This window comes from Nerophis ophidion, linkage group LG22 (assembly GCF_033978795.1).
Source record: "Nerophis ophidion isolate RoL-2023_Sa linkage group LG22, RoL_Noph_v1.0, whole genome shotgun sequence".
NCBI classification, from domain to species: domain Eukaryota; kingdom Metazoa; phylum Chordata; class Actinopteri; order Syngnathiformes; family Syngnathidae; genus Nerophis; species Nerophis ophidion.
The window spans coordinates 23,748,652-23,772,700 of NC_084632.1; the positions used below are offsets into that span (position 1 = coordinate 23,748,652).

At 40.6% G+C, this 24,049-nt stretch overlaps 1 protein-coding gene across 1 annotated transcript in view; it reads right to left on the reverse strand.

Annotated features, from left to right (window-relative positions):
- Positions 1–24,049, reverse strand: part of tprb (translocated promoter region b, nuclear basket protein) — a 56,670-nt gene that overhangs the window by 1,993 nt on the left and 30,628 nt on the right. The window contains exons 34-50 of the mRNA XM_061883556.1: positions 22,624–22,817; positions 22,426–22,499; positions 22,121–22,317; positions 15,996–16,286; positions 15,706–15,863; positions 15,536–15,616; positions 13,277–13,462; positions 12,997–13,146; positions 11,405–11,498; positions 10,946–11,082; positions 8,672–8,749; positions 8,484–8,572; positions 5,733–5,830; positions 5,556–5,654; positions 5,327–5,477; positions 1,597–1,724; positions 644–730 (exon numbers count right to left, since the gene is read on the reverse strand). Of these exons, the coding sequence (XP_061739540.1) occupies positions 644–730; positions 1,597–1,724; positions 5,327–5,477; positions 5,556–5,654; positions 5,733–5,830; positions 8,484–8,572; positions 8,672–8,749; positions 10,946–11,082; positions 11,405–11,498; positions 12,997–13,146; positions 13,277–13,462; positions 15,536–15,616; positions 15,706–15,863; positions 15,996–16,286; positions 22,121–22,317; positions 22,426–22,499; positions 22,624–22,817 (2,292 nt within the window). The remainder of the gene's footprint in view (positions 1–643; positions 731–1,596; positions 1,725–5,326; positions 5,478–5,555; positions 5,655–5,732; positions 5,831–8,483; positions 8,573–8,671; positions 8,750–10,945; positions 11,083–11,404; positions 11,499–12,996; positions 13,147–13,276; positions 13,463–15,535; positions 15,617–15,705; positions 15,864–15,995; positions 16,287–22,120; positions 22,318–22,425; positions 22,500–22,623; positions 22,818–24,049) is intronic.

Genomic DNA, 24,049 nt, shown 5'->3' on the forward strand with positions numbered 1-24,049 from the left:
TATGCTGCTTAGTTGTCACTGTCCATTTCATTGTAGAAAAATCCTTTCACATGTTTAAAAATACCTTATTTATCTTTCATGATGGTCACAGCATTAAGGCGACTTGGACCCGGCATGCAGAGTTCTCCACTGAGCCTTCATTAAGTCTAACTTTATGTCCCTTTTCTTTTACGCAAGTCTGCCTCACGCATAGGAGACATAATGAAGTGCAAAAAGCTAACTCACAAAGACTACTATATTTAGGTGAACCTTGAGTTTACAGACCAAAATTACAATTATATACATAATTTATGGTTCTCCATTGACCATTTCATGAAGTCTAATTTCATGTGAAAACTTATGTACATGTGATTGTTTTATTTCAATATATTTTTTGATAAATTAACTATTACGGTTTTAAATGATCATTATGGAGTATGTCTGTAGGATTTTGAGGACAAAATTAAATGTTATTACATATTGGAATAAGGCTGTGACAAAAATTGTTTTAGAAAAAGTGAAGCGCTGTGAATTACTTCTCGATTAATTCATTAATTAATTGAACTGAGGACCATCTGTACACAGGAAATGATGTCTGTGCAGAGACACTAGTGGATGGTATCCACAGTTGCATAAACAATGTGGTTGTAAGGTCAGACATTACCTCCTCTCCTGACGCGCCCACCACGACTACCTGGCCAACGCTGCAACTGTCTGCTGGGTCCAGGTCTTGTTGGAGCACTGCTTGTGTCTGAGAAAGGAAAACACTATGTTTGACTCACAAAAGATGGTAGATTACACACGGTCTCCTGATGTGAAGGTGGCGTTACATTCATGACCGTAACTACCATTGACGACACCGAGGTCATGTCATCTGTATTTTTTAGTTGACAAAAGGATGATGATATGACTGACTGTAAATGTTCTCTGTGTAGGACATCATGCATCTGTACATCACCATGCGTAGATCACCCTCTCTCAATATACAATCTTTGGTCTTGCACAGACCGCTACAACTCCAACAAGGTAACGCAATAAAGTGCACTTTTACTTTAAACATACTCTGAGCGTAAATATGCTGTCAACATATTGTGAACATGAAATCACACTGATGTAACTGCTGTTGCTTTCACCTGAATGAAATTGATGTAAAATATTGTCGGTATAATACTGTCGTCGTGTCAGTCAGGTGCCGCCCCTAAACGCCATGGTCAGTGATTGATTAAAACATGAGTGCAAAATTTTCTCCATCACTTCCGGTAGATCCGAAGCCAGGTCGTGGTGCAACATTTGTTTGTTCTAAAGTTTTTTAAATGTATGTTTTACTGATGTTAAAATGGTTTAATACACTAAACTGCAAAATATTAATAAAAAAAGGCCCGTTACAAAATCATGCTGATTATCGAGTGCGTTAGATGAGTGATGGATAGATCCTTATAGGTTAATTAAAACTTTTGTTACTCTGGAAATTTATTGTTTTGCTCAATCATGTAATATAATTTATATAGTGCTGGGATATCCATGATTTCAGCTTTTCAAAATTCCTCTTGGACAACCAATTTTTCACCTCGGTGTTTGTCAAAACCTAGTTATAGCTCTGGTTAGGTCAAAGTGTACCTGCAGAGCTAGAAGAAGGCTCCTGGCTTGTCGAAGGCAGGTTTGTCGTATCAGAAGGCTGACTCTGCTCCACCAAATCATCCTGAGAGACCACAGCATCCACTGAACTTTCAGCACTTGGCCTGGAACTGGAGTGGAATACAAGGAATATATAATCTTATACATCCCCACCATTGTTAAACTGTAGTTGACAACATTTATAAATCACTATATAAAACAGTCAACTATTAAATGTTGCTTTTTATACTAAAAAACATGTCAAACCCAAATGAAAAACATAAATTATTACGGATACCTTAATTACTTGGGATAATGCCGACATATGCATACATATTCACGACAGTGCTCAAACATGTTAAAGGGCACGCCAAGTACAGTGGTACCTCAACTTAAAGGCCTACTGAAACCCACTACTACCGACCACGCAGTCTGATAGTTTATATGTCAATGATTAAATATTAACATTGCAACACATGCAAAGACATGCACCTGGGGATAGGTTGATTGGCAACACTGAAATTGACCCTAGTGTGTGAATGTGAGTGTGAATGTTGTCTATCTGTGTTGGCCCTGCGATGAGGTGGTGACTTGTCCAGGGTGTACCCCGCCTTCTGCCCGATTGTAGCTGAGATAGGCGCCAGCGCCCCCCGCAACCCCAAAAAAGGGAATAAGCGGTAGAAAATGGATGGATGGATGGATTGCAACAAATGCCAATACGGCCGATTTAGTTAACTAAACTGCAATTTTAAATTTCCCGCGGAGTTTCTTGTTGAAAACATCGCGGAATGAAGACGCATGCGCGTGACGTCACGGACTGTCAGGAAATATTAGCGCGGCACTATTTGCGGCTAAAAGTCATCTCTTTTCATTGCGCAATTAAACAGTATTCTGACACCCGTGGACACACCTCTTCAACTATCAGGTACTATTTAATCTCACTAGAACACAAGCAACACAATAGAAAGATAAGGGATTTACTAGGGTTTATCCTAGTAAATGTGTCTAAAAACATCTCAATCCGTCCCAATGCAATCGTTTTGTTTTTTTTTCTACTCCTTTGCTATCAATATCATCATCCACAAATCTTTCATCCTTGCTCAAATTAATGGGGAAATTGTCGTTTTCTCGGTCCGAATAGCTCTTGCTGCTGGAGGCTCTCATTAAAAACAATGTGAGGACGTGAGGAGCCCTCACCCTTGTGACGTCATCGTCTGCGACTTCCGGTAAAGGCAAGGCTTTTTTATCAGCACCAAAAGTTGCGAACTTTATCGTCGATGTTCTCTACTAAATCCTTTCAGCAAAAATATGGCAATATTGCGAAATGATCAAATGTGACACATAGAATCGACCTGCTATCCTCGTTTAAATAAGAAAATCTCATTTCAGTAGGCCTTTAAGTGTGCTTTGAGATAAAAGTGGTCTCTCGGCTAATTGTTATGCTTTGTGTTTCAGGCAAAACCTTTTGAGATACGAACATCCATGCCATTAGTTGGCGTAGCAAATGTCACAGTGACACCTATAAGTTAAGTTAATTTGCCATTAGTTGGCGCAGCAAATGTCACAGTGACACCTATAAGTTAAGTTAATTTAAAGTTAAAGTGCCAATGATGGTCACACACACACTAGGTGTGATGAAATGTGTCCGCTGCATTTGACCCATCCCCTTGTTCACTCCCTGGGAAGTGAGGGGAGCAGTGGGCAGCAGCGGTCACGCGCCCCGGAATTTTTTTAGTGATTTAACCCCCAATTCCAACCCTTGATGCTGAGTGCAAAGCAGGGAGGTAATGGGTCCCATTTTTATAGTCTTTGGTATGACTCGGGCCGGGATTTTAATTCAGAACTTACCGATCTCAGGGCGCACACTCTAACCACTAGGCCACTGAGTAGGTAGGTAGGTAGGTAGGATCTGCCCAAAATATCTGGTTTTGCATTAACTTACAGCTAGAGATAGCCCAAACTTTGTTTTCCAACCATGGGATGAAAGTACATGAGTGTAAAAGACAGCGCTGAGGAAAAAGAGGGGATGATATTCATTGAATCAAACAATAAATCATAAAAAATATGACTGAGCATGTCGTCCACTTGGTGAAGCAATTTGAGCGTATCACTGCTAATCTGCACCATGCTGAAGCAGAGTCGACGGCCAGCCATAAAGCCTATTTTTTCAAGATTTCTCTGATGTAGTGGCAGCTGGTTGGAGGAGCTCTGAGTTCTTATGTCCCCTTTTGTGTTCTTTGATGTTTCTGTCTTGTTTTCATGTGTTTTTGCCTTTTGGTTCGGGCTCCTTCTGGACTGCGCAATGAGGGGTGGCACTTTTGTGCTGCTTTTGGTGCTTTTTCGTGGAGACCAGTGGCGATGCGGTGGAAGAGACGTTTGGATACGGGCCTGAAGAGCTGGTGTTGAGCATCAGGAGAGAGGGCTGAGGTTTGGGCAGAGTTGGTCATCTGTTGTCTTGGGGGATGTTCACTCTTTCTCCGGCGGAAAGGACAAGCTTCACTTAGTCCTGGCTGGGTGAGAATGTATCGGACACTTTGGGCTGCATGGACGGATTCTGCTGATCTGCCCGGACCGGACATTAACCGAGTGCTGGTGGGCAGCCTCGGACGGAGTCTGCTCTCTTGGTCACCTTGTTGGGTCTGTTCCCGTCTCTGGTCGTGCTGACCCCACTCCAGCAGACATTGGCGGGGAGCACCACAGCAGTGTATGTGGTTGTTGAGATGGTGTTATTGTTTTGCTGTTTGTCTAAGCACGTTGAAATCCTATGTGCACAATATGTATTAAACTTTTTTGTTCATTTTTGTTTTTTTGTTGCGTTTTACTTTGGTTGCTGCATGTAGAAATAGCGCCACTTAAGTGTCTTACAGTCTTCAATGTTTTCATTTTATTTTTGTGGAATCATTTCCCCATTGTAGGATAAATAAAGTTAATCCTATCATATCCTAATTACAAACAATACATAAAGAGCAGAAATTAATTCATACAAAAATGGAAAAGCTGTGTTAAACTTCGAAGCAGCTGGAATGAGAGACCGTACAGTCCTCTCTCTAAGGTAAATACTGTACTTTATTATTACAATACTTTTTAAAACTGCTGTTATTCGTAGTGCATTCTCATTTAAATGGGAGACAATTTGAGATACAAGTGTTTTGAGTTAAGAGCTCTGTCAAAAAACCAATTAAGCTTGTAAGTTGGGGTACTACTGTAGTTTGTATTGTGCTAAGACAAGCTTGACACCAACAAAAGTCCAGCTGTTTGACCAGTGTAAGTGTTTCATACCAAGCTAAAGCATGTCACCCTCTCGGCCACACAATTGTAAAGTGGAGACTTAGACACAAAACCATTTGTTTAAACAATGCAATTGTTTCTCCTGACAGTTATTAATGATGACTGCAATCTTGCAACATAAAACAATCCATAAAAATTAACATGTGTATAGTACTGTACAGTCATGAACATGTAGCTGAATATGGTACATTCTACAAGCCTGACTGAAAGTGTATGAGTGAGAATACTCCATGTTTTAAAAGTGATTGTCTTATGTCTTGAGTTGGCACACAAACGAGCTCAAGCACAAAGGAGTGTGCATCAGTGCCGGTGGGAGGCAACACAGACAAGAATGATGGCCAACTAAAGCATACTACCACAATAATAAACATTTAGGACTCCGAAGCTCTAAAAACACATTTGTATTATATCACTTGGTCGTCAGAGCAGCTAATCAGACACTTACTTATCAGGGTCTGACTCAAGGAAGACGTCATTCCTATCCTCACTTGTACCGGCCATGCCTGGCACAACCAGGCCAGGAGTGGACGTGCTCACCATGGGAACAGACTGAGAGGCCGGCTCCAAAGCGTCTGACGGAACCACTTCGGAGAAGACTAACAATTGGAGACCAGTCAATGTTTGCTCATGCTAAGCGGACATGTCATTTCAAGTCACTGAATATGGCATTATACCTGGGGCTGCCAATTGCAGCATTGTGGTGGGAACGCTGCGTCCGCCAGATTCCTCTTCTTGAGACGCTAGGAACAAAGGGCTTTCAAACATCCCCAGGCCTGCAGACATTCACAATAACGCTAAATGTTAAATTTGGTTTTGTTGCCATTTCACGGAAATAAAGAGTGGCAGTGTACCTCCTTGAGATGCGAGCTGGCCTAGATCTGAGCTGGTCTGTGGCACGTCGTCTGATTGGACAAAACGGAAGCTTCGGCTTGTAACCATTTGAGGAGAACTAACAAAAGTATAAGAAAAACTGTTACAAATATAATAAAACAATTGATGGATAACATCACTAAAACAATAGAAAGATAGCCTACCTATGCTCAATTAACAGTACCTACAGCAGGGGTGTCAAACGTACGGCCCGCGGGCCGGATCAGGCCTGCGAACAGGTTTTATACGGACCGCGGGATGAGTTTGCTAAGTATACAAATTAACCTAAAATTTTTGAATGAAAGAAACAGCTCTTCTACATGTGTCTACTGGATGTTGCAACAGCAATTCTTTGTATCTCTGGATGATGGTACATATGTACAAAATAAACCACATGATATTAGTACATCAATCAAGGAAAATGATTAAACTACATACATGGCATACTGTAATTTGATATTTTTTTATCTTGATAGATTGAAAATGAACACCATTGAGTTGACTGAGGAACATTATCACATCATTCATTCAGAAAATACAAATAATGACAAATAAAGATAAATACTATTAACCGCGACATGTAAGTGAAAAGAACAACAACATTATGATTTGTAGATTTTAAGAATGTGCTTCTTCTATTTTTAAACACAGAAAACAATCTGAAGGTGTCTTTATTTTTAAGTTATTGTGCAGTGATTTTACCAGTCCGGCCAACTTGGGAGTAGATTTTTCTCCATGTGGCCCCCGATCTAAAATGAGTTTGACACCCCTGACCTACAATATATACGTCCCGATCCCGAGATCAGAGTCAATATTCGCCTTTTTTAACTGATCGACGATCGGCTGATGAGCTGCTAAGCTCAGCCAATCTTTAACACAGCTGTGTCTCTGTGTTAAATTGGCTGAAGATTGTATTCACGTGAAATATTCCTTCAAAAGGGATGCACGCTCAGAGAAACACAATTACATCTCCATATTCCTTTTTACTAGGGATGGGTACCTTTCACATTTGAAACTATACAGTAGTAGTTCCCAGTACCTGAGAATAGATACCGGTACTCAACGGTACCAATTTTCGTCACTTTTGTATGTTAGTAAATAATTGTTTTTAATAATAGAATTAAATTCTTCTTTTGAAACATTAGCTGATTATGATAACTTTTATCCAGTTGTTAAATCTTCTTTTAGCATTACATTTCAGAGTCAATTAATTTGCTGACATTAAAAATTGCAACATTACCTTGGCTGAGTACACTCTTAGTGCTGCTGAAGTGACGGCCAAGTGTTAAGAGTATGGATGTAACAATATTAGAATTTTTTATCACGGTTATTGTGACCAAAATTATCACCGTTATTCTAATCACAATATTATTGAATATGCCAATAAAGTAGTTATTGACATACTAAAATGTACAGATTTTTAAAAAAAATACCCTAACTAAAATAAACAGACACACTGTTAGAAAACCCACTATTTTGCATGTTTTGTGTTTCTAATGCATCACTGATTGTGTTTTAGACTTGGTATTTTATCTGTTTTAATGGCTAAGCTTTTGTTGTTTTAAATATTGGTTTATACTGTAGCATTTTAAGATTTATTTAAATGAAACGTGCATAGCAAATAGATTCTAAAGTTAACTATTATTTCTTGTGAGCGTAGTACTCTTTGGTTGTACTTCTCTTTTTGCGGTTTTTAAAAAAGGCACTGTAAAAAAAGATCTAGCTCGTATTTCTTGGATCTATCATTCTGTGTTATGAGAGCACAGTTTGTAGGATCAATGTGCACAAGTGAATATCTTAGTTGCTCAGACAGTAATGTTTTTATACAAGTTTAGATCAGGTTTGTGGTCAAAAGCTTGCACCCATTTGCTACAGTATTGCAGTCAGAGAAAAGTTGCATATTTTTCCCCCACCAGATTTTCTCTCAGTCATATTACACAGGTGAAACTCAAATGATTGTAATATTGTGTACAAGTCGATTCATGTCAGCAATTAAATTCAAATGTTAAACAGAAATGCCAGTTAATATTACATGTTACTAAACGGTACATTCTAGTGTAATTTCCACATGTTTTATTTTGATAAATTCTACACAAGAATATTTACTTCTTACGTATTTCTTAACCTTTACTTCTATGCTACACCCCCCCCTCCCCCCAAAAAAGAAAAGAATCGATAACAGAACCGTGAAGGAACTGAATCGTTAAGTGGAATCGAAAGTGCAATTGGAACAGGAAAAATCGTATCAATTCCAATCTCTAGAGCGAATAGTAGTTTATGTTTATTAACTGTGCACTAGCCACTGGATTTTGTTAAAACTGGCTTAATTAGCATTCAATACTACAATTGTAACACATCAAATAGAAGCATAATACAAGCAAATTCTAAATTTAATGAAATAAGCCTTATACAAATGTGCTATGTTTACTTCAGTTTCTTGCCTTGAAACATTTTCAGATCTGTAATCTGTTGTCAAGTATCAGATTTGTATCCAAAAAATCAGCTTTTAGGGCAAACATTTTGATTGAGACAATCCTAACAGCAACAATATTAAAGTTAAACACAAACTTTCAAATAAGGCCACAATAGCTACCACCTTTAAATGTAAATTTTTCGTTTGCAGATTTATTGGTATTATGGTTGAGGTTGATCAGTCTTTCGCACAGTTGAATGGAATTATCATTTGTAGATTTCAAAAGATATTCCTTTGTTTGTGTACATGTAAAACTTACTGTACGGCCTGGTCAAAACCATCAGCGCGGTGCGGCACAACCAAGGTGGGAGTGTTGGGAACCATACGGTCGTTGTCGTCGAATAGATGCTGGAGCAAAAAGGCAGACAAGACAATGCCAAATGATTTGTATGACTGTATTTTCAAACAAACTTTATAAAAAACAAATGTAATGCAGATATTACTTACAGCACTACTGGGCAGCCCAGAGGAGAGTTGGGGTACCCTGCCTACTGACTGACGACGAGCAGGGATGCGCTGAGACATCTAATAACACAAGATAATAAGATACATTTTTTTCAAGGGGGTAGATGACTTCTTCGCCTAGTTTGCTTACGGTATTTGGTGTTTGTGTGTGGGCGGCTGTAACAAAGTTTTTTTGTTTGTGTCATAAGAACTGCCCGTCATAATCTCATGTTTTTCCAGGTGTTGGTTTCATTTCGTGCAGCGGTGCCTGCGCCTTATAAAACTCATGGGCGATTTAAAAAACATGAGGTGTCCTGGGGTGTGACAAAAGACAATGTACCTATCATCCTACATCTATTACTCGCTATGTCATAACAAACAAGTGAGTTGTCGCCAAGTATCCAGCATGCCTTGCGTGCAGTGCATTTTGCAAATAACAGTTAATTAAATCTGTGGCTGTGTTCATACTGCAAAAAATTTGGATTTTTTTTGTTAAATTAATTTTTTTATGTACGGTAGTCATTCACTCTGCAAAAAATGTGATGTCTAATGTGAACGCAAGATGACCCTCATGCAGACGTAACGTCAAGACGTCAGGACGTAGGTCTCAGTTCCGGCACATTTGTGGCAATTTCAAGGATTTTGTGTGTCAAATGTTAACATTTTCTGAACTCAATTATTGTGCATAAAAGATTAAGAGGGAAGACGACAAGCTTTTTGGCGCATGCAGTTTTTGGGACATTTTTGTCCACGTCCTCCAAAGAGTGCGTGGGCAAGCAGTTGGAGACAGGAGTGGTTGAACGTTGACGCAAGTTCCTAAAACATTATTTTTGCCTGTTTTCTGCTTATTTGTCAACTATTTATTTTGCAAACATCTATTTTGGCAATGAATTATGGCGTTTATCGCTTGACGACGTATTAGTCACTCCAATCTTTCAGACTGCAGTCGTATTGAACACATATCTGATTTCAATCCACATTTAAAAGAGGCCTGGGTCGGATTTACAAAATTTAGAATTGTATTGTTAACGTTGACATGAATAAATCCGATAAAGGTCACATATGGGCATAACCTGCAGTGTGAACAATGCCTTGGTTTTTAGCGCTTAGTCAACGTTTCTCACATAGAGTAGTAGTTTGTTGTAATTAAAGGTAACTTATGTACCGTGCTTGGGTAATGTTTTTGGGTTTGTACGCGAGTAAAACTGGTCCAAACTTTCTATCGTGGTCCAAAAGGTAACCATGCGTGGCCGTGACATAAAAATAAAAATAATAAAATAAAAATAAAAATATAAATATATATACATATATATATAAACGAAACACTGCTACCTGGTACTCGCTTGTATTGTAAGTTATTTGGACAACAATGGCTTTGTGTTGAGTAATTTTCAGTGGATAGTATATCCTTACTGCAATGCACTGAATATTAAGCTATAACTTCGTTGGAGCTAATTGTCATTCAGTATTTGGCCTATCCATAATTATTATAAAATATATGATATTATATAATTGTATTTTTGCAATACCAGTGGTGGTAACTAAATATTTGATTAATGATATGATGGTTTTATTCTTTGAAAAATAAATATTACTTTGTGGAATTTCAATGGTGGTAGAGGGGTTAGTGCGTCTGCTGCACAATACGAAGGTCCTGAGTAGTCAGGGTTCAATTCCGGGCTCGGGATCTTACTCTGTGGAGTTTGCATGTTCTCCTTGTGACTACGTGGGTTCCCTCCGGGTACTCCGGCTTCCTACCACCTCCAAAGACATGCACCTAGGGATAGGTTGATTGGCAACACTAAAATTGGCCCTAGTGTGCGAACGTGAGTGTGAATGTTGTCTGTCTATCTGTGTTGCCCCTGCGATGAGGTGGCGACTTGTCCAGGGTGTACTCCGCCTTCTGCCCGATTGTAGCTGAGATAGGCACCAGCGCCCCCCGCGACCCCAAAGGGAATAAGCAGTAGAAAATGGATGGATGGAATTGCAATGCCTTGAATTTAGTGAGGTTATTATTGTCATAGCCATAAATGTAATGGTAATAATAACAATTGGCATAACATTTGTTTCTGTTTTTGGAATTTGTATTCTCATTTTTGGGTTTTGGCCAAGAATATTAATTTCAGTGCATACCTACCTACACTCTTTAAAGGTAAACGTATACTTAAACAGTTCAGTGTTTTACACATCAAATACCACTAACTTTTTGAGTGAAGTATAAATTTAAAAATGTGCCACGTCTGTAAGCAGAACTTTTTTCAAAGGCCCAATACACACCTGAGTGGGTGGTCCGAGATCTGATGATGGACGAGGCGGCAATGAATATGTTGTTCTCCTCGGTGACTGTGGCATACGTATACCAGAGCTTGTGATGGGCTGTTCTGTACAGAATGCCTCCATGGTGGAGCTCTCAACTACAACATTTAAAAAAGTGATTATTACTCTGTGGAGTGAAATAATTCAGTATTAAGGTGGTATCACATGTCATTCTAGCAACACATAATTGTATTCCACAAGTAAGAAAGCTAATTGGCCTTAACAGCAGGGATAACAAGACAGTTTGAATGGTGTTCCAAGTAGTGCCACCCTTTTTTTTCCAGACAAACAACATTACAGCTCTCTCTGTCACGGCACAGTTTTCGATAACTAATTCAATGACGGGACAGGTTGTGAGCACATTGGGCGAGTCCAAAGTGGAGCTACACGTGCGTATTAATAAGGTTTCCTGGATCTTACAGCTTGCCGTCTGGGAATCTGCTGGTCTCTGGGTGGAGTCAGACGCCCCCAAACTCTCCTCAGTCTCTGTCCCTGGGTCGGTTACATCAGCTCCCTGAGAAAAGAGTGAGAAATAAAACTCATAATCATAAACAGAATTATGAACTGTTAGAGCACTGTATAAAGCACAATTTAGTCAGTGAGCAAAAATTCCTTCATTACCATACTGTACTGACAAATTCTATGGCTTGTTTGTTTCAAACATGCCTTATTAAAGAACGTCACGCGGTTACACTCACACATATAACAAAAAAGAAATAAAAAGAAGCAAAGTGGATTTAATTCAGACCTTTTTCTCTATGTCCTACTGATTCTTACATTTTCACTTATGTGAAAAGAAAGGTGTTGGAAAAAAAATCAAGAAATTCGGAGTTCAAAAAAAGGTAAACAAAAAAATAAGGATACAAATGAGATAAAAGCCTGATTTTTTTTTTTAATAATAAAATTTAATAAAGATAGTAAATCAAAAAAATTACCAATAAACAAGACCACCATGACTAAAATGGACCACATGCAGAATTTTGTTTTGAGGCCACTCTATTACAAAATATGTTCACACTTTATTTATGTGAAACTATTTCTTAAATAATTTTTAATCAATCTAAAATGAATTCATGGCAAATAACTTGTCCAATAATTCATAGCAAAATAAAAAAATTAAGAAAAGGAAAACTTACATTTAAATTTACATATATAATAAACCATTATATTATTATCATATCAGTGATGGAGCAGGAAGGGGTTAAGAATCAGTTTGCGGTAGAATTTCATATAAGACGCCCTGACAATCATTAGTTGACATTTTAAGTATTCACGCAAAATTCACAATGCATGCATGGGGTCTCCGAATAAGAATAAATAAGAAGAAATAAATACTGGAATAAAAAAACTGAATCGCCCAATTTATAATTTTTTTTAAAATTACAACTATATGTTCTATTAGTTAGATGGTGATTTGGGACAAGGGGGAAAAGTGGTTAATATATGACTTGCTAAGGATCTCATGTGCATAAAATGCCCTAAAGTACCTTTAAAAGAAACTATCTCCTTTTGATTTTCTCCTTAGCGAACCTTTTGTTTTGTTTGTATTGGAGTTCTAAAGGTCTAACTACTGACTTGGTGCTTGCTTTTCAATGGTAGTCATTTAGTTTGAGCTGGCATGCATTTTTTCTTTCCAGCAGAGCTCGTAACAGTAAAACTTTTATTACATAACAGTCAATTTACACAAAAACAACATGAGTCGCTATTTGCAGATTATCAAGCCACCTTCACACAAGCGCATTAGAAGTGAAGCCGCAAATCGCCCTGTTGCAGACACTGACTCATGTGGCGCAGCAACCAAGACGTATATAAACTAGTGAATTAGAGCGACAACACTATGACACAAGGCTGAAGTTCTTCTAGGAAAGGAATGGAAAATTGTACTTGAGTTGTAAAGAAAAAACCCAAGTGTGGGATGGTTTAACATATCTACTGGAAATGGCAAGCGTGTGGGTGAGTGTACATGTCAAAGCTGTCACTATGAGTACATGACGCATTTTTGCTAATCAAACCTCTATGTCATCTCCTTCGTAGGCCTCGTTGCCTTCTCCACTCCCTTCGTTACTTTCCTCTCCTTCTCCCATACCCCCGTCATCATCTTCTTCCTCCTCCTCTTCCTCCTCTTCATCATCGTCCTCCTCCTCATCTCCTTCATCGTAGTCCTGCGTTGAAGAGATAAAAACACAGGAACGTCAAATGGAGACTTACAATCAAGCCTGCAAACTCAACACAATTAGGCATAAGCTGTGATTTGAAACCAGAATGCTGTTGCTGTAAAGCTGTTTATTTTACCTGCTCGTCATCCTCTTCAGCTCCGTCTTCTGGGTTTTCCTCACTCTCAGTGTCGGTGACTATGACGATTACTTCCAGCTGCTGCTCAGGAGTTTCACTTTGTGTCAATGCAACTTCTTGGTACATAGAGGTAGACTGCGAGGCTGCCATCTCGTCTTCTTCATCCAGTGCTGCAAGTTCTTCTGTCTAAAACAGGCCAGAACAAACACTGTTTAATGCTTGTTTTTCTAAATAAAGACTAACATGAAAAATTGTAGAAGTTAAAATAAAGTAAATATAATTTAATGTATTTTTCATAAAGAGCTTTGCGGGATTCTTCTGCATGTCTGATGTCACAGCTGTCAAGTGTATCAATGATTCGGCTGTATTGCTTATTATCTGGGCTTCTGCAGTGCCGTCTTACTGCTGGGGAAAATTATCCAGTGTTTGCTCTTATGTTGCATCAATGATTGACAGTTTAGCCTGCTACTGCTTGGGCATATACAAGGCGTGTTGTGCAGGAAACGCCAAAACTATGTTTACTAGCGCTCGGTTTGGTGTGTGCCTAATTAAGGTTAAAGTTAAAGTACCAATGATTGTCACACACACACTATGTGTGGCGAACTTATTCTCTGCATTTGACCCATCACCCTTGATCACCCCCTGGGAGGTGAAGGGAGCAGTTTTGGTGATTTAACCCCCAATTCCAACCCTTAATGCTGAGTGCCAAGCAGGGAGGTAATGGGTCCCATTTTTAGTTTTTGGTATGACTCGGCCGGGGTTTGAACTTACGACCTACCAATCTCAGGGCGGACACTCTAACCACTAGGCCACTGAGTAGGTTATCACTAATTGTACGTTTCCAATTATTTGCACACTGCCAGACAGACTTGCTTTTGACAATTAAAAAACAAACCAAACTTCTGCATGCATCGTGTGAAAAAGATTTTCTGTAAAAAAAAAATCTTGTCATGTTTTAATCTCGGAAGTAATTAGTGTCCTTAATTGAGCAATAATGCAGTCTAAAACCTGACACTTGTCCTTCAAGACAAATATCAAATAATTATGGTAGTATAATACTTACATATATAAAGTCTTCCAAGGCAGAGACGTAATTGAATGTATCCAGTACCTAATGTGCCGCCATCATTCAACCATAATGTACTGCATCATGAAATATTGAGACTATTAGGTGTCGCCAAAGAACAATTACTATTCCACTTCAACTTAAAGACAGCATAAGTCCATTGTGGATGTTATATTATAAATATATTAGGGGTGTCCTAAAATGACTTTTCCCACTTCTGATATGATATTGGGACCTTGATTGTTTGCTTATACCAATATCAATTCGATTCTACATTGTATTTTGGCTTATAAACCAGATATTATTTTGAAGTCTTAAATGTTAAAAAAATGTTTGAATCAAGTGAAAATACTCAAGAAAACCGTGGTAGGTATGAAAAACACTAACCTTACGAAAGATTTACACTTTGAAATGGAGTGTTAATGTGTTTTGACAACACCTGGTGGTCACAATGATTCATTAAATTATAGGCATAGCAGAGGAAGTTGAATGGCGAGGACACATTTGTTACTGGATATTTATATAATTGTTTATATTGACAAAAGTTGTGTTTTACACTGCAACATTGTTTAAACTCTATGACTAGATTGTGTACTTAGCTGTTGTGTCGCTGTTAGCTCCTAGTAGCCATTAGTCTACCATGTTTACCTTTAGTAAATAATAAAAATACAAGAAAAAACCAAGCTTGTGTGCTTATTGGGGGACATTTGGCCGTGAACGAACTATCAACCTTTGCACAAGTAAACACACTGCAGTATCGCTTATATAGCGTAGATTTTAAATACACGCCGATATTTGTTTTTTTGTTGATATCGGACCGATATCAATATCGGTTTGGGACACCACTAGAATAGGCCATTGTTTTTCATACTTACTTTTTTCTTGGTGTAATTTAACTTCATCAAGCCATTTTAACATTCCTCAAAACAAAATGTATGACTCGTGTTGATATCGTATAGGATCCATATTGGTAGGTATCGGTAAATACTAAAGGCTTCAATATCAGCTGAAGTTCAAAGTTGTACAGGGACACCCCTAGTCTTGTTTATAGCTTTAAGAAAGTTTAATAAAATAAAATACAGGTGACATTTGTTGACTAATACCACACCTAATCTACATTATGTAAAAGTAAATGTGTCTGAAAACAAAAGGTTAGCAATTGTATTGATCATTATTTTATGTTACTAACATACCTGACTGGTTTCTGCACCGTCTTGACTGTCTGTTGGCACCACCCCCTCAGCCTCAGCACTGTCATCAACTATCATCTCCTCCTAAAGATAACACATGACAGCATGTTTTTATTTGATAGAATTTCAAACAAAGCGCCAACCGAGGTTTGTCATCTGGCCAAAACGCTCACCTCCAGACCCACTCTCTGAATGATGCGTAGCTTCTTTGGCACGGGAGCCCTGGATGTGTCCTCCTGAAGGGCCTCTGTGTCTGTGACCACAGTGCTGCTACTTTCCTCCTCTTCACGGGGCCTTTTGGACAACGAGGAAGATCCTTGTGTGGCTGAAACTAGACGTAAAGCAGTATATGTAGACACATCCCAGATAAAGAGGTTTAAATAACACAAATATGTGTTTGCCAAAACAAAAATACAACTTTTTGTCCTCTACTAAACTTGAAATTAATTTAGTTTCTTCTCACCAGTCCCAAACACAGCAGTAGTGGAAGATGTTGAAGGCCATTCCACCTGCGAGCTCGGCGTTGCTTCAATTAACACAGGCGGCGGCTCCTGATTGAGCGGCTCTGCATGGGTGACGCTCTGCTGTTGGGTTGGCTGGACAAAGGCTGTGGCCTGTGTCTGGGTTTGCTGCACAGTCAACATGGGGCTCGCTAAAGTTGTCTGGATGTTGGGGCTTGCTGAGCGCACAGAACCACTGGCACTTCCATACACGGTCACATGCTCCACGGGTGGACCCTCTGTAGTCTGCATGGCTGCAGAATAATTGAGGAAAAATACATTTGATTTAATGGACATCACATAGTAATAGCGAAATTGTTAACATTTTACTGACCAACTGCAGAAAATTTCTGGCTCTGAGTGTGAGAATAGTTAGGAATAATATAGTTGCTTATTCTTTCGTGGTTGTGAGTGATTCTACAGTTTCTGCAAACCAAAAAAAAACTTAGTTTTTTCTTCTAAAAAACAGATTTGATGGAATGATTTAAATCTGCATCAGTGACTTTTGAACAGAGGTGGGTAGAGTAGCCAGAAATTGTACTCAAGTAAGAGTACTGTTACTTTAGAGATTTATTACTCAAGTAAAAGTAAGGAGTAGTCACCCAAATATTTACTTGAGTAAAAGTAAAAAGTATGTTGTAAAAAAACTACTCAAGTACTGAGTAACTGATGAGTAACCTGATTACGTCAACAAATAATGCACACAAACATAAAAATAGCAATGAGCAAATTCAGAGCCATGAATATCTCTTAAGCAACTAAAACAATAATATATTTTAAATAATAATACATTAAAATAAAAAAAATTAATTCATTGATTGATTGAAACTTGTATTAGTAGATTGTACAGTACAGTACACATTCCGTACAATTGACCACTAAATGGTAACACCCCAATAAGTTTTTCAACGTTTATCAATTACTTAATAAATGACCAAGTCGAGGTGATTTACCTAATATATACATACACACACATATCATATTTATATATATATATATATATACAGTATATAATTCATATTTATTTATTTTGCCGTTTTTGTTGACATGTTAAGGGTGTTTTAATGAATATACATGCATGTTTAACACGTAGATTCCTATCTTTCATGAAGACAAGAATATAAGTTGGTGTATTACCTGATTCTGATAACTTGCCTTTTAGTGCTGATAACGTCCACTTTTTCAAATGGAGGAGAAAAAAAGTTCCTCTTTTCTGTCTAATACCACATGAAAGTCGTTGGTTTTTGGCATCTTATTTGTCCAGCTTCCATATTCGTTTTTATACACTTTACAAGAAATACATTGGCGGCAAACTCCGTAGCTTGCTAGCTTGTTTGTGCTGGCTTTCGGAGGCTCTTATTTTGTCAGCGCAGGTACGATTGAGCAGCGCTTTTATTGTGAAGACAGGAACTGTGCGATCAGTCTTTAGGCTTTTGACGGGAAGTACGGTTGAAATAAAAAGTGTCTTTTTTCCTTTACACTTTTGATTGATTGCTTGATTGAAACTTTTATTAGTAGGTTGCATAGTACATTACACATTCCGTACAATTGACCACTAAATGGTAACACCCGAAAAAGTTTTTCAAGTTGTTTAAGTCGGGTCATGTGACCGCCTGGCTCTGTTTGATTGGTCCAACGTCCCCAGTGACTGCATGTGATTGGTGAAACGCAGGCATGCGCAGATCCTACTTTGAAGCTCCGTCATAAACCAAATCAAACATTAATAGAATCGATTAAAAAATAAGTAGCGAGTAGCGAGCTGAATGTGGATAAATGGAGCGGAGTAAAAGTAGCGTTTCTTCTCTATAAATATACTCAAGTAAAAGTAAAAGTATGGTGCATAAAAACTACTCGTAGAAGTACAATTTATCCCAAAAGTTACTCAAGTAAATGTAACGGAGTAAATGTAGCGCGTTACTACCCACCTCTGCTTTTGAATTGTTTTTTGCTAATTTTTCCATACTGTTTACAGTAATATTAATGATCATGAATTTTAATAGTTTTGACACTTTCTTTAAAGACTTGAATCTGATGCAGACTGGAGTTTTAAGATTGGGTTGATATTATTGCTGTCGAAAACCTCTATGAAAAGTAAAAACAAAGGACCCAGATTTCCCTCGCCCGGACGCGGGTCACCGGGGCCCCCCTCTGGAGCCAGGCCCAGAGGTGGGGCACGCTGGCGAGCGCCTGGTGGCCGGGCCTGTACCCATGGGGCCGGCCGGGCACAGCCCGAAGAGGCAACGTGGGTCCCCCCTGCAATGGGCTCACCACCCATAGCAGGGGCCATAGAGGTCGGGTGCAATGTGAGCTGGGCAGCAGCCGAAGGCAGGGCACTTGGCGGTCCGATCCTCGGCTACATAAGCTCGCTCTTGGGACGTGGAACGTCATCTCACTGGGGTGAAAGGAGCCTGAGCTATTGCGCGAAGTAGAGAAATTCCGGCTGGATGTAGTCGGACTCACTTCGACGCACAGCAAGGGCTCTGGAACCACTTCTCTTGAAAGGGGCTGGACTCTCTTTCACTCTGGCGTGGCCGGCAGTGAGAGGCGACGGGCTGGGCAGGCAATTCTCGTTGCCCCCCGGCTCAAAGCCTCCACGTTGGAGTTCAACCCAGTGGACGAAAGGGTAGCCTCCCTCCGCCTTCGGGTGGGGGGACGGGTCCTGACTGTTGTTTGCGCTTACGCACCAAACAACAGTTCAGAGTACCCACCCTTTTTGGGTACACTCGAGTGAGTACTGGAGAGTGCTCCCTCGGGTGATTCCCTTGTTCTGCTGGGGGACTTCAACGCTCATGTTGGTAACGACAGTGAAACCTGGAGAGGCGTGATTGGGAAGAATGGCCGCCCGGATCTGAACCCGAGTGGTGTTTTGTTATTGGACTTCTGTGCTCGTCACAGTTTGTCCATAACGAACACCATGTTCAGACATAAGGGTGTCCATATGTGCACTTGGCACCAGGACACCCTAGGCCGCAGTTCCATGATCGACTTTGTAGTTGTGTCATCGGATTTGCGGCCTCATGTTCTGGACACTCGGGCAAAGAGAGGTGCGGAGCTTTCTACCGATCACCACCTGGTGGTGAGTTGGCTGCGATGGTGGGGGGAGGATGCCGGACAGACCTGGCAGGCCCAAACGCATTGTGAGGGTTTGCTGGGAACGTCTGGCAGAGTCTCCTGTCAGAGAAAGTTTCAATTCCCACCTCCGGAGGAACTTTGAACATGTCACGAGGGAGGTGCTGGACATTGAGTGTGGACCATGTTCCGCACCTCTATTGCGGAGGCGGCTGATCGGAGCTGTGGCCGCAAGGTAGTTGGTGCTTGTCGTGGCGGTAATCCTAGAACCCGCTGGTGGACACCAGCGGTGAGGGATGCCGTCAAGCTGAAGAAGGAGTCCTATTGGGTTCTTTTGGCTCATAGGACTCCAGAGGCAGTGGACAGGTATCGACAGGCCAAGCGGTGTGCAGCTTCAGCGGTCGCAGAGGCAAAAACTCGGACATGGGAAGAGTTTGGGGAAGCCATGGAAAATGACTTCCGGATGGCTTCGAAGCGATTCTGGACCACCATCCGCCGCCTCAGGAAGGGGAAGTAGTGCACTGTCAACACCGTGTATGGTGCGGATGGTGTTCTTCTGACCTCAACTGCGGATGTTGTGGATAGGTGGAAGGAATACTTCGACGACATCCTCAATCCCACCAACACGTCTTCCTATGAGGAAGCAGCGCCTGGGGAATATGTGGTGGACTCTCCTATTTCTGGGGCTGAGGTTGCTGAGGTAGTTAAAAAGCTCCTCGGTGGCAAGGCCCCAGGGGCGGATGCGATCCGCCCGGAGTTCCTTAAGGCTCTGGATGCTGTGGGGATGTCTTGGTTGACAAGACTCTGCAGCATCGCGTAGATATCGGGGGCGGTACCTCTGGATTGGCAGACCAGGGTGGTGGTCCCTCTCTTTAAGAAGGGGGACCGGAGGGTGTGTTCCAACTATCGTGGGATCACACTCTTCAGCCTTCCCGGTAAGGTTTATTCAGGTGTACTGGAGAGGAGGATACGCCGGATAGTCGAACCTCGGATTCAGGAGGAACAGTGTGGTTTTCGTCCTGGTCGTGGAACTGTGGACCAGCTCTATACTCTCGGCAGGGTTCTTGAGGGTGCATGGGAGTTTGCCCAACCAGTCTACATGTGCTTTGTGGACTTGGAGAAGGCATTCGACCGTGTCCCTCGGGAAGTCCTGTGGGGAGTGCTCAGAGAGTATGGGGTATCGGACTGTCTTATTGTGGCAGTCCGATCCCTGTACGATCAGTGTCAGAGCTTGGTCCGCATTGCTGGCAGTAAGTCGGACACGTTTCCAGTGAGGGTTGGACTCCGCCAAGGCTGCCCTTTGTCACCGATTCTGTTCATAACATTTATGGACAGAATTTCTAGGCGCAGTCAAGGCATTGAGGGGTTCTGGTTTGGTGGCCGCGGGATTAGGTCTCTGCTTTTTGCAGACGATGTGGTCCTGTTGGCTTCATCTGGCCGGGATCTTCAGCTCTCACTGGATCGGTTCGCAGCCGAGTGTGAAGCGGCCGGAATGAGAATCAGCACCTCCAAATCCGAGTCCATGGTTCTCTCCCGGAAAAGGGTGGAGTGGAGGAGACCCTGCGCCAAGTGGAGGGGTTCAAGTACCTAGGAGTCTTGTTCACGAGTGGGGGAAGAGTGGATCGTGAGATCGACAGGCGGATCGGTGCGGCGTCTTCAGTAATGTGGACATGGTACCGATCCGTTGTGGTGAAGAAGGAGCTGAGCCGGAAGGTAAAGCTCTCAATTTACCGGTCGATCTACGTTCCCACCCTCACCTATGGTCATGAGCTTTGGGTCATGACCGAAAGGATAAGATCACAGGTACAAGCGGCTGAAATGAGTTTCCTCCGCCATGTGGCGGGGCTCTCCCTAAGAGATAGGGTGAGAAGCTCTGTCATCCGGGAGGAACTCAGAGTAAAGCCGCTGCTCCTCCACATCGAGAGGAGCCAGATGAGGTGGTTCGGGCATCTGGTCAGGATGCCACCCGAACGCCTCCCGAGGGAGGTGTTTAGGGCACGTCCAACGGGTAGGAGGCCACGGGGAAGACCCAAGACACGTTGGGAAGACTATGTCTCCCGGCTGGCCTGGGAACGCCTCGGGATCCCCCGGGAAGAGCTAGACGAAGTGGCTGGGGAGAGGGAAGTCTGGGCTTCCCTGCTTGGGCTGCTGCCCCCGCGACCCGACCTCGGATAAGCGGAAGAAGATGGATGGATGGATGGATTATTGCTGTCAAACAATTATTTTCTTCAATCAGATTAATCACAGATTTGAATTTGGATTAGTCATGGCTAATTACAGGTTAATACATACTTGCATAATTTAAATTAACTTAAAAATTTCACAAATATGTGGATGCTACTTCCAAAATGACAATGGAAAATTGAAAAAAAAAATTCAACTTGAATTTATGTGCTCAGAACATTCCAACAGTTTTATGTATAATCCCTTTGTAGTGTATTTAGAAGTAAAATTAGCCAGAAAAAAAACACAGCTGAAGTCTCCGTATACATGTATACATCAGTCTTCGCACTGATGGATACATTCTACATTGTATTTTGGCTTATAAACCAGATATCAAGAGTAAATGAAAAGTATATTAGAGATCCATACATTTTTACTGCATTTCCCTCATAACCTTGACAAAATAATACAATCAGAAATGACACAATATGTGACTGCATAGGCTAGTGGCTAAATTAGGAAGCTTTTTAACCTGTTAACTTACTTTTTACTAAAAGAGAAATTGTTAAGTATGTTCAATGTTATTTAATGACAAACTTGTTCTTAGATTGCGATAAAAAACATATGTTTAATGTAAAATATTTTTTGTTAAAACACACCCAATTAGGATTTTTTGTGGTTTCGTTTTATTTTGAAAATTAAAAAGTATCAAAATAAATTTTTGTACCAGTACCAAATTATTGGTATCAGGACAACACTTTTTGTGATTATCCACATTAGTTTACACGATATTATTTTTTGACAGCCATATTTACAGTATATAAACAAATGACTTTGGCTATTGTGTAAAACTCACCCTCCTGTGTCTCAGCTTGTGTGGTGGGCATGACAGTAGCTGTGGGGGTTGGGGTGGGCACAGTGGCAGGTGTGATCATGGGCCTGATGCTTGCCCTTGGAGTGGGTTTGTTGCCTGGGTTAACAGCTTGCTTGCCGGCTGTGGCTACTACAGGTGTCGGCTTTATGTTAGCAGTTGGAGGCTCAGAGGTGCTTGCACTGACAAAATAAAATAAGGCAGAGTTCATCTCAATCACTCTGTTGCATTGGATCCAATAGTTCACTAGGTAGCAGCTGTAGTGCTTTTCCAGTATTTGTGCATCATACCTGCCCCTCTCTGTAGCGGGGGTTGACTTGAGACTGATTTGTCTCTGTTCCGTGCTCCTTTGCTGCTCCTGAGTCTAAAACCACACAAAAGATATCGTCATATAAACTAACTGTATTTTTTCTTTACAATAGTAAAAAAAATAATAATAATAAAAATAAAAAAAAATTAAAAGACTTTTCTTTGGAGAAAAGACTCACCTTACTTGGACCCGCTTCAGCGGGTTCATCTCTTTGCTCTTGTCTCTCTTGCTGACCTCGCAGTTCTCTCAGTTCTCGCTCCTGTCGGTTAAAGCGTCCCTCGTACTGAGACTTTATAGCGCTTACACGCACCTCTAACTCCTCACGTTGCTGCTTTAGCTCCTCATTTTCCCGCTGGATCTCGTCTTTGGTGTCTAGGTGACAAAGGCATGTATGATATAAAAAATAAAAAAACAGTACACGATGGGGTGAATAATCCATAAGAAATTAGGATGGGTTTAGGGTTTTATGCTGCCAATTTTAATCATCCATGTGTGAGATCAGCCAATACCAATTCCAATACAGATCAAATTTAATACCTGTACATTCTTTTAAAATTATTTTTGCAGTGAGTGCCATTACTGATATCAACATAATATTTAAAGTAGTTCCTTATTGTCTTTTATTACGGTACATTCAATTGTTTGGCCAATTATTACAACAACAAAAAACACTCCCTACTCTTTTATATCCTTTAGTTTTTGCCCACAATGTCCTTCTGTCTAGGGACTTAAAGTACTTCCCTGAATTTGTAAAACATTAACAAAAAAACATTTCATATGAATAGAAAATATTGATCTACCGTAATCACTCTAGTATCAATCATCTACTATTACTAACCTTGGTACCGACACCACCTATTAATGGATCCATTCACCCTCCCCTTAAATGTTGTTTATTCTTGGCTGCTACACACACAAGCAGACCCTGGTGCTTTTTCAGTTGTTTTTATGTGAACTTCTCTTTGTACTCTTATTCATAAATGTTTTAATCTCTTGTTATTAGCTCCCTACTTTCTGCTGCAACATGGTTCCATCAACCTTCTTAAATTTTACTGTGCACTTATTTCTTCTGTCGTTTCTAGCTACTTTAGTGGCTAACTTGATGATTAGCATATCTGCTCCTAGCTTCTTTTTTTAAACCTTTATTTACCCCGGGAAAGTCCCATTCAGATTAAGAATCTCTTTTTCAAGGTAGTCCTGTATATTCAAACACCAGTGTAGGTACTTGCCACTGGGAGAAAGGTGAGTGAAGTGACTTGCCCAAGGACAGAACGGCAGTGACTAGATGGTGGAAGCTGGAATCGAACCTACAACCCTGAATTTGCTAGCACAGCCCTTCTACCAACTGAGGCACGCCACCCCACTCCCCCCTACTCAGTGTGTAACAAGTTTAACCTTATCCTCCAATGATACACAAAGGGGTAATATGATTTAAAAAATATATATATTTAAAACACGTATTTGTGGTCTATAATAAATGTAATGGTGATTCTTTGGTGAACATGTTGAATAGATAATGTTTTATAGAACATTTTCAAGCTGCTTTCTGACTCTATTTAGGATGCGCCGTTTTTGGGCGGTCTTATTTAGGTGGCTCCACCCTG